This window comes from Montipora capricornis, chromosome 2, assembly GCF_036669925.1.
Source record: "Montipora capricornis isolate CH-2021 chromosome 2, ASM3666992v2, whole genome shotgun sequence".
Lineage (NCBI taxonomy): Eukaryota > Metazoa > Cnidaria > Anthozoa > Scleractinia > Acroporidae > Montipora > Montipora capricornis.
Window position 1 is genome coordinate 67,059,151 of NC_090884.1, and position 10,860 is coordinate 67,070,010.

A 10,860-nucleotide genomic window follows, 5' to 3' on the forward strand; every position below is an offset into this window, starting at 1 on the left:
GGCGCGAGTTCACCGCGGTTGCTGCACCGGAGCGAAAATTTCGTTCCGGCGCGAAATCTCGCAACGGTATCATGTAAATGAGGAACGACCACTCGGTCCTTTGTGAAATTGGCCTCCCGGTGGACTGGAACGGATAGCATAAGCGTACTTTTCCTGATAGACGCCATATTTGCAATTTGGATTCACGCTTGTATTTTATCGATATGTGGTGTCCCTTCAGGTAAACACGATACCAATTCGCCTCGTCATCATTTAAACGCGGTATCAAGAAGTCACCCCGGTGTGAAACTTGCGCCGGTGCGAGTTTTTTCATGTAAACACCCCCAACGTTTTTTCGTATTTCACCACCAGAATTAGGACGTACAGCGTTGGGAAAAGGAAGAGGCCCGTCGAAAAGGAGAGTATTATACAGGTATGGAACTGGGAATATTAGCAATAGAAACGTGGTGGTGGTATTGATGATGGTGATAGGTACCTCAACATTTACGACGGCGACGTCGACCAAAACGTCATCTTAAATATAACTTTTCTCTAGTTTGAGTCTCACGAGATTATTCCATCTCGTTCAAGTCGAACAATTCGGGCGAAGTGTCCTTAAAAATAAATCGGTACGAGTGGTTTCAGACTGAAAATATAGAATGAAAGATTCTCTGTTGCATGCTCACGTTGTCGTCAAAACCTCAAATTTGGTGATGTCACGTCATCTTTATGCGGAGTGCCACAACATTATTTGCTGAAATGCGTGCTGAACGTTTGCAGCACGATTATTTATGCTCTTTTAACCAGTGATATCTTTGTTTTGTGGCGTTGTCGTCAACGTCGCCGTTATAGATCTTAAGATCCCGATGATGACAACGACAACGACGACGATGATGATGATGAGTCAAGAATGCAAATTTGTTTGTGGGTTTGATTCAGTGGCGTTTACACGAACATCAGCAATCAAGTAAACGCAAATAAAATCAAATTAACTCAGTTTTAAGTGTTGGTTACTGTTGAATTAGGTAAACCGGAGTAACTAACAGTAAAATCAAGCTACATATGACCATATGACACTTGATCCGGCATAAAACACGGGCCATATCGGCTGAAAGCTAGCCTTCTCAGAAATGCGCCAACCCAACTGCGTGAATAAGGCCTGTTCCAAACGTCGTGCTACTGCCGTGCCGAACTCAAATGAATTTGGCTTGGCAGTGGCACGACGATGGCACGGCAGCGGTTTCAAACGTCGAACCTAATACATTCGTGCCAAATTCAAAAGACAAAACAAACCATCCATCCAGCGTAATAGGATGCAAATAATGAAAAATACATTAAATTAATTTATGAATTGAGTTCGGCGCAACAATAGCACGCCGTTTGAAACCAAGTCGTGCTACTGCCGTGCTAAGTAGTCGTGCCGAAATTAAGTCAGCCGTGCCGCGCTTAATGGTTTCAAACGGCGTGCTACTGCCGTGCTTAAATCGAAATGACAATTTCATTTGAGTTCGGCACAGCAGTAGCACGACGTTTGGAACAGGCCTTGGTGTTAACCGGAATATTTGCTGTGAGCTAAAATTAACAAATCGGACATGGTTCCGCGTTGTCTTTACTCTTATCGACAACGATATTCGTGATCGCTGGGGTCAAAATGACCAAATAAAGAGCAAACGTTGCCTACAACTTTCTCGCAATATGATTGGTTTGTTTCCCAAAATGAGCGTTCCTGATTGGCTATTACATTGCGTCACACATTGACGCGAGCACGACTCGAGCAGCGTTGTCTAAACTCTTATCGACAACGGCAAATTAGCCAATCAGATTCCGAGATTACAAGCAATTGTGTTAAAACTTGTAATTTGCTTGTTGCAGGCGTAAAACACGAGCTGTGCTTTGTGGTTTCTCAGACTTCGTGGCAAAAAACAGCATGGAGCCTCGAGGGCTGCGAGTGTGATCGACTTCATCTTAGAGTTCAGAAAGAGGCGGCGTAACTGGCACGACTGGGTCCTTGACATGTGGGCACAGGTTCAAAGCAGTAATGATTTGTCGGCGGTGATGCCGAATTCTACTTCACCGCACCGTCTAAAAAGCCAGCTAGTCATTTAGTAGTTTTTACTACTAGCAATGTTATGTTTTATGAATTGAAAGTTAGAAAGGTCATGGCCGTGAGGTAAGCAACTTACAGTAGCAAGCAAGCCTGAAAAATCCATGCTTTGTTGTTGAATTCATTCTGCACTACCCGTTCAAACCTACGTTTTTCAGGCTTGCTGCTATGATCTTTCTAACTTTCATTTAAGGTCTATTCCGCAGTACTGTTCAAAAATATAAATATAGCATATTCTAAAATCATGGTTTGTTTTAGTGGAGTGCCAGTGGACTAAGGTCGGTCGCACTGTCACCATAAACAATCATGTTCGTCGAATGGATGCATTATTTATCTGTTCTTGTATAATACTTATATAATGTATTTTTTTTTTTTATACAAGAGAGATATTGAAATGGAAGTCATCCTTTTGATCCGTGGAACTTTCATTGCGTAATAATAAATCTAGATTTCCGTCACAATGGGCAGGGAGTTTCTTGTAGGCAGAGACTCGTGAAAGCTTCGCCCATAGCCATTTCGCCCAATTTCCTAGGAACCTTAGGCCCTTAGGCTCGCTTCCCGAGCCCACTAATCTGGACGCCAATAAAAGTATAAGTACATATTTATAACTTTTTTTCTTGTGGTAACATAGTCTAATTAACAATGATTTAGATAAACATATACTGGCAAAAACTAACGATAAAAACGTCCGACGTTTCGGCGACATCTTGGCGCCTTTGTCAAGGGAAACTAAATTAAATATGCGATCTCAAGAGAAACTAAGAGTCCAGAGTCATTAATTTGCTTGAGTTAGACAAAGACCTTAGCGCGAATCCTGCCTGCGTGTCTATTATCATAGTGTTTGCGCACTGACAAGGTCTTGCTTCTATGTCCTTTAACGCGTACGAACAGATGGCCACGTGGGAGATTACGCCTTAAGAGAAATCGGATCATTTAATTGTGGCGAGCCTCCTCCGACCACAGTGGACGGTGCTCGAAGCAGACTCGCTTCTTAAGCAAAACATGATCATTTTTATTTAACGGTCTCCTCTTCCCGGCATCATTGGGTCGATGCTTTCCAGTTTCTATGGAAAAAGATCAAAGTCGATGTAAAGTGACCCGTCTGGACTCTGGAGGTCAAAGGTTAGACTCGACAGTTTCCGAGGAAGGGCTCGGAGATCACATGGATTTCGTGGGAGAGTTACCAAACACAAGGAGGAAACGCAGTAAAGAAGTTTGAGTGTCCATTTTTTCCGCTCTAATTACAACTGAAAGTATCATTAAATTTTACAGTATTTGTTATAACAATAATACATTTTCGGGAAGAAGTGCCTTGCTTTGACTGAAACGATAAACGTCACTTATTTTTAATTTGTAATTTAGATTATTTCATGCGAGACATTTCCATGACACTAAAAACGTTGTGAGAGATAGAAAAACGGACTCTAAGCCCCAGCTAGGTATTAGTACCATGCACATGATCATGAAAATACGACCGAGAAAGTTATGTGATATGCATTCCGCGACAAAATGTTCTGTAGGATTATTTGCGTAAATACTAGTTAAGAGCTTTCAAACACCTTTTTATTCCATTTACCTTCACCGTTCAATTGTGGTCAGCAGCTTTCGTGATAGTTGCATACACACAATTATTCCATCTTTTCATTGTTTCGCATAGTGTGTGTGGTACTTGTTCGTTTGGGTGAGAATTCTCTTTTGCCTGGTCGAGGAAATTCTGGATAGCCGTACGCCGGAGGACGAGGTTTATCTATCACTTCAAGGTCGTTGTAGAACTTTCTGCAAAACGTTCGATGGTAAAAATTATTAAAAAGGCTACAAGTAGCCCTTACTTGGGCCGTGCCACTTCAGCTACCGAACGCATTGGGGTAATCAGATTGGTTTTGTTTTTTAGTTTCTGTGTTTGTTCTGATAGATTCTCGTCACCTGTGGCAGCCATTCGGAAAATGCCTTTTTTTTTTTTCGGTATTCTGTCACAGTTGCTATGGCGTTGATTACCAAGGAACGTGGTCAAATCTTCTGTGAAAGCATTAAGGGCCTGCATGTGCGTAAGCGAGACCAAAAAAGAAACATGGCCGTTTTCTTTTGTCACCTTCGGCCCAAGTGAAAATATTTGTAACCCTAACTTAAGGCCCGTTCAAACGGTCATGATAGTTGATGATAGTTGATGATAGTTTCAACTATCACGCACGTTTGAACACGAACTATCATTCACTATCATCAACTATCATCAACTATCATGCAGTTTGGACATGTTCAAATTCGACATGATAGTTCATGATAGTTTTTTCCGTTTGACCGAGCGGATGATAGTGCATGATAGTTTTTCGGTCAGTGGGGGTAACCAAGGCGGGCTCGATGCAATATGGCATCGTCCTGTGAGGAACAACAATATTTTGGACGAATATTCGGACGACAGTGACGCTGAAAGCGAGAACGTGAGAAAAGGTAAAAAAGCTAAAAAACCAGACAACGACAAGTGGAGTAGTAGTTTGATATGCAACCTAATAGATAAGTACGAGGCACGGCCATGTTTAAAAAAAAAATTGTGGCAATAGCTGCTCTTCTCGGCTGATACACAGCCATTTTCGTGCTCCAAATCCCCGCCATATTTGTTTACAATCGCGCGCGGTAGGAGACTAGATACCAGTTAGCTACGTCAACTATCATGAACTATCATGGACCGTTTGATCGCAAACATGATAGTCAATGATAGTGAATGATAGTTGAAACTATCATCAACTATCATCAACTATCATGACCGTTTGAACGGGGCTTTACTCCATAAAATTGCCAGAGAGTTTGGCGTCAGATCGGTAGTCGTTAGACAGTCTTTTACAGGAATCACAGATTAACGGCGGTTTATAACTGCATAGACATCCCAAGGGCCCTGGAGCCTGAGAGATGTTAAGGCTTTAAACCGACATTCGAGGTATTAATCATGATTTTTTCCCATATAAAGAAGAAATCAACCTAGTTGAAAACAGAATTCGATAAGCCCACAGGTGGCCCAGAGTCGGAAGGTAAACAATTATAAGGATTTGTATGGGAATCTCGATAGCAAACTGAAGAAGATATTTACCCGCAAAAGTTCTCAATAAAAAAGCCGTACTTTATTGCCGTGGTGAATTTCTCGCTTTTTGTGTGGTTATTTGTCTGACTGAATGCGATTTAAGCAACTTCTCAAATTCCCGGGTTGTCACTCGTATCCAAATAAAGGAAAGGCTGGAAAGTAATTTCTAGCTTACCTCACATCTCGCCGATAAAATCACACTTCTCCGGCATCAGTCACACTCCAACTTTCGGCGATGGCCACACAGATAAATTTACTTCCGGCCAACCGTTCTCTTGAGCCTCGATACAGTGAGAGCAAGTAAGTGAACGGTTGACCAGCCGTGTTTAAATTCGTTGTAAGTGAGCCTTGAAGGATTTTGAAAATTTGAATATTTTTCGCTGTTTCTCAGCAATGGACACTCGCTGGACCTTGAAACTTGGTTGAGGAGAAGTAAATTTATCCGTGTGGCCATCGCCGGAGTTTGAGCGTGACTGATGCCGGAGAAGTGTGATTTTATTGGCGAGATGTGAGGTAAGCTAGAAATTACTTTCCAGCCTTTCCTTTATTTAGGTACGAGTGACAACCCGGGAATTTGAGAAGTCGCTTAAATCGCATTCAATCAGGCAAATAACCACACAAAAAGCGAGAAAATCACCACGACAAGAAAGTACGGCTTTTTTATTGAGGACTTTTGCGGGTAAATATCTTTTTCAGTTTGTTTTCGAGATTCCCATGCAAATCCTTATAATTGTTTACCTTCCGACTCTGGGACGCCTGTGATAAGCCATGCTTAGAAAACAAATTCTAACAAAAAAAAATCTGAACATTTGTAGAGTATTTGTAGGTTGCGTGGAAGCGAGAATCTCATGGTGACGTAATTGGGAAGTTAAGTGAAAATTTGTTTTTACCCACTTTTGTCCCTGCTTGGGGCGGGGCGGGGGGGGGGGGGGGGGGGTATTTTTTAGTTGGATAAGTGTCTATTACAATTTTTGAAAGGATGACCCTCCTGAATGCTACCGCCGTTGGATGGATCAACTACCTCTGAAATGACTATTATCGACAATTTCTAAGTTTCTCTAAATAGCCCATTTCCGAGTTGCTGCCTCAGTTTCAAAGCGAGTCCTGGCGCACAACTATTCAAATGGAAATGAGTTGCGTATTCTTATGCAAATGAATGAAGGGGTAGTTTCTAAAGAAACTGTGGTGCTGCGTCGGTGGGGAAGTAGTATACAAAAATTTGGTTTTATCAACGGAGTTGATAATGTAAATTGGCCACCGTACAGAGATTCTAAAAGCTGACGTTTCGAGCGTTAGCCCTTCGTCAGAGCGAATCCGCTCTGACGAAGGGCTAACGCTCGAAACGTCAGCTTTTAGAATCTCTGTACGGTGGCCAATTTACATTATCAACTCCGTTGATAAAACCAAATTTTTGTATTCTTATGCAAATCAAACTCAGTCCTTTGCAATAGTTGAGCATCAAGACTCACTTCGAAACCGAGACAAACAGCAACTCGGAATATGGCCCATTGACTATTAACATCAATTTAAAACTCTTAGCGTTTGATAGGGATTATGGGAAATTAATATCTATTTTTAAAATCCCAACCCAATGCCTGAACTCCCCGGACTCGAACCTGGGAATGTTCGATTAACAACAACAATAAAAGCAAAGTGACACTCGCTAACACCAACCCGGTGTGGCCAACACATCACGCATGCGCACAACCATTTCACCTGGTCAATTAGCAGCCACGGACAGGCCAGGCCAAGCAGCATTAGGCATTAGCAGCCAAGGCCGAAACAGCTGTTCATGGCGGGTGAAGTGGTTGTGCGCATGTGTGATGTGTTGGCCACACCGGGTTGGTGTTAGCGTGTGTCACTTTGCATTTATTGTTGTTCGATTAAACTTAACCACTAGGCTACCGCATCGCTAACTGGCAGATACATAATCAATATATTTTTTTCTTCCGGATGCCGCTGTAAACGTGTATTATCACCAGCTAAGAAGCAAGTTTAAAAAGGAGAAAATGTCGGTTACCATTTTAAAATCAAGTACTAGGCTTAGCCACTATTCAGCAATGATTTTATGTATACTAATTAGATTTGATAAATTATCGGTGCAATTATCAGCCACTTGATCTTTAGTTGTTAAGTGGATAAAAACAGTTCCTTCACATTGGGTGCTTCGGTTCAAATCTCGTCCAGGGATGCAACTTTTACTTTTTACTTTTCATCTGCTACCACAAGTCCTGGGACAAAGTAATCTAAATTGACGATAACAGTCAATCCAGGGAAAATTACGAATTTTCGATAATCGTCATTTCAGTTGTAGAGGATATCTTGAAATGATCATTGCTTCTCGCCTCATTTTGCGCGCCGTCAGAATTTGAAACGTCAAGTTGCTATCAAATCCTACGGGAACGGTTGCTTCAGGGTACATACTATAAAGACGCATAATTCTACAGGACGAGCTTGGGCAAACAGTTTTCTACGTCTGCTTTATGCGTCTGGACGAACTATCCAATTTCGTCTTTATACTAAACGAATTTAACAGAGTTTATGATAAAAACTAACGATAAAAAGTTACGACGTTTCGACCTTCCGGAGGTCATTTTCAAGCGCGAGTTAAAATGTACAAGTAAATTAGCATAAATATGTTTGTCATAATTAAAAATAGTTTTAAAATACCATGATCACTAACAAGGCAGTAAAGTATGTAACATAAGTGATGAAATATTTTTAAGAAATGGGGGACATAAATTAATTAGAAGAATAAACAACAATAAGCTTTTATAACCTGATCTAAACAAATAATTTAGCACGGATGGAATCAGATTGTTTGTTTAGCGTTGGTTTTAGGTCTTTGATAAAAAACATTTCGAAAATAAGACAATCAAATTTGTTTTGACATTTCCTTAAGATTCTAAAACTTTGCGCGATGTCGTCCGGTTCCAAATCATGTTGCTCTCTGCCGATCCTTTGTGTTCCTTAATTCGTTAGTGAAGGTGTCGGCACGCCTATAACCGACATAACCTGCATCACACAGGTCACACTTAAAATAATACACCACGCATTGCTGATTCACCAAGGGCGGCTTGTCTTCCCTTACTTCATCCTTTAAGGATGAAGTAAGGTCACCAAGTTGTCTGCGTACTGCGTTTGCAGATCTTAGATCTTTAAGGGCAGCACGACTCTTATTGGAGCGTCTCGCTTCTCAGATACTTGCGTGCGTGAATCTTCAGACACTTTTGAATCGATGAATTGGCGGATGGTAGACTGCACAAGATTGTCTGGGTGGCACAATCGAGCAAAGGTCTCTTTAAGGCGTTCACATTCCTCGTGAAAAAACTTCCATGTAGATGAGAGCTTAAACGCACGGTTAAGCATGGTGTCCAGTGGTGAGCGTTTATATCTCCCATCTAAGTGGCTGTGGTAGTGTAACAGTAGCCCACTGTCCGTCGGTTTTTTGTACACCTTTGTGTCTAGCCGGCATCCATTTTTCATTACATGTACTTCCATTCCCAGAAAAGGAAGCCTGCCGTTTTCTTCGAGCTCCATTGTGAAGTCGATAGAAGGATGACTGTTGTTCAAGGTCGTTAGGAACTCTGAACCCCTTTCAACATCAGTCATTACGCTAAGTGTATCATCAACGTAGCGTTTGTAGACGTCAGGCATCTTATTTTCTGTTTCCAGTTGTTTCTCGATATTACATATAAAGGCGTTTGCCATGAGGGGTCCCAGAGGCGAACCCACAGCAACACCTGCGCAGTGCGCGGGCAACTTGGTGAACTCAGTCGAAAGGTCAATGAAGATATCAGCCCGGTGTTGACAAGTCGGAAGATCAAGGATGAAATCAAAGTAAGTGAAGACAAGCCGGTCATGGTGAATCAGTAATGCGTGGTGTATTATTTTAAGTTTGACCTGTGTGATGTAGGTTATGTCGGTTATACGTGCCGACACCTTCACTAACGAATTAAGGAACACAAAGGATCGGCAGAGAGCAACATGATTTGGAACTGGACGACATCGCGCAAAGTTTTAGAATTTTAAGGAAATGTCAAAACAAATTTGATTGTCTTATTTTCGAAATGTTTTTTTATCAAAGACCTAAAACCAACGCTAAACAAACAATCTGATTCCATCCGTGCTAAATTATTTGTTTAGATCAGGTTATAAAAGCTTATTGTTGTTTATTCTTCTAATTAATTTATGTCCCCCATTTCTTAAAAATATTTCATCACTTATGTTACATACTTTACTGCCTTGTTAGTGATCATGGTATTTTAAAACTATTTTTAATTATGACAAACATATTTATGCTAATTTACTTGTACATTTTAACTCGCGCTTGAAAATGACCTCCGGAAGGTCGAAATGTCGTGACTTTTTATCGTTAGTTTTTATCATAAACTCGATTTCCAAGAATTTACTCATCAAGAATTTAACAGACGTAGAAAAAATGTTTACCCAAGTTCGTCCCATACGGATTATGCGTCTTTTATAGTTTGTCCCGTCTTTACACTTAACGAATAACATAAGAGACGCGTAATTCGTCTGGACGGATTATGCGTGTCTAGCCTAAAAGCGGCCAATTATTAGAGGTTTATTCTTGGCGTTACGTTTTCGGCAAACGGCCAACGTCGGACTAAAATTTGCATTTTGCCAAAAATGGAGGAACGCGTTTGATATTAGGTCATTTCCTGCCTGCTTTTCTAAAATTCTTTGTGGTGTGAAATATATGCTTCTTTTAACCAAAAATGTGAGTGTATTTCAATCATACGTACACCATCTCAATACGTACGCGTCGCTCCAAGTTTTTTTTTTTTCAAATAAATATTAGATCAAACTTCTCTCTCGAGTATGCTGGAAAAGACCAATTTAAAAAAAAAGACATAATTAAGACATGTTACCTCTTGTATCCCAGTATATTCCCTGTCTTTTTCAGTAAGTGTTTTCCGGCAGTAACTTTACTTTCTCGATTTCTCCAGACCGTTGGTAATTGATTCGTCCAGTCATTATGCCTGCTTTTTCGCAATTCAACGATGTGAAGACAATGACTGAGAAAAAGGAAGAGCGAAACAGCAAAAATGACAGTTTTCATGGTTAATTCCCAAGTCTCAGGTTCTCCTGTTTGTAAACGTACCGGTGTCTTCACGAAACTGAGATCCACAGTGTGTGGTGATCTGTTACTTATAGTTGATCGGAAGTGAAGGCGACAGCAAATTAAAGTGATGAACGCGTCGGTTGCTTGCGGTTCAAATATTTGTTCAACCAACTAGAAAAACAACTTTTGGAAAACAATGGGCATATCACAAACAACACTTAAGTGTCGCCTGGTGTCAAAGAAATTGATTAGAAAGTTGAAAGCTTAGCATACGGTAGCACGAAACAAACACGGCTCGGTCTGCTAAAGTTCATATAGCACACTGAGTAATAACGAGAATAACAATAATTATAATGATAATAAGAACTTTATTAACGTAGCCAATGTGCCTAGTTCACAACGGTAAACTAATTGGGGACGCCTAACTTTTTAGGATTTACATATAAAATAAAAAAAGCTATTTAAGGTAACGATAACAGTCTCTAATAAAATCCGACTAATCTTTACAATAATTAACAACCACTTAACCGAAGTGGAGGTGTCTAGTGGTGTTTATTTATCGAGCCGCGAAGTTAGTATATACTAAAACAGTGAGATGATAAAGCAAAAAAGGATAAGTTT

The 10,860-nt window shown here is 40.7% G+C and overlaps 1 protein-coding gene and 1 long non-coding RNA gene across 2 annotated transcripts in view; one reads left to right on the forward strand and one right to left on the reverse strand.

Moving 5' to 3' along the window:
- Nucleotides 1-2,841, forward strand: part of LOC138032095 (MFS-type transporter SLC18B1-like) — a 13,326-nt gene extending 10,485 nt beyond the window's left edge. Inside the window, exons 6-7 of the mRNA XM_068879689.1 lie at nucleotides 352-412; nucleotides 1,852-2,841. Of these exons, the coding sequence (XP_068735790.1) occupies nucleotides 352-412; nucleotides 1,852-1,857 (67 nt within the window). The 3' untranslated portion in view covers nucleotides 1,858-2,841. The remainder of the gene's footprint in view (nucleotides 1-351; nucleotides 413-1,851) is intronic.
- LOC138032107 (uncharacterized) lies at nucleotides 2,673-10,537 on the reverse strand. The gene is made up of 2 exons (XR_011128277.1): nucleotides 10,046-10,537; nucleotides 2,673-3,859 (listed from the first exon to the last, which is right to left on the reverse strand). It is a non-coding gene; the product is annotated as an uncharacterized lncRNA (long non-coding RNA).
- Between the last annotated feature and the right edge of the window lie 323 nt (nucleotides 10,538-10,860).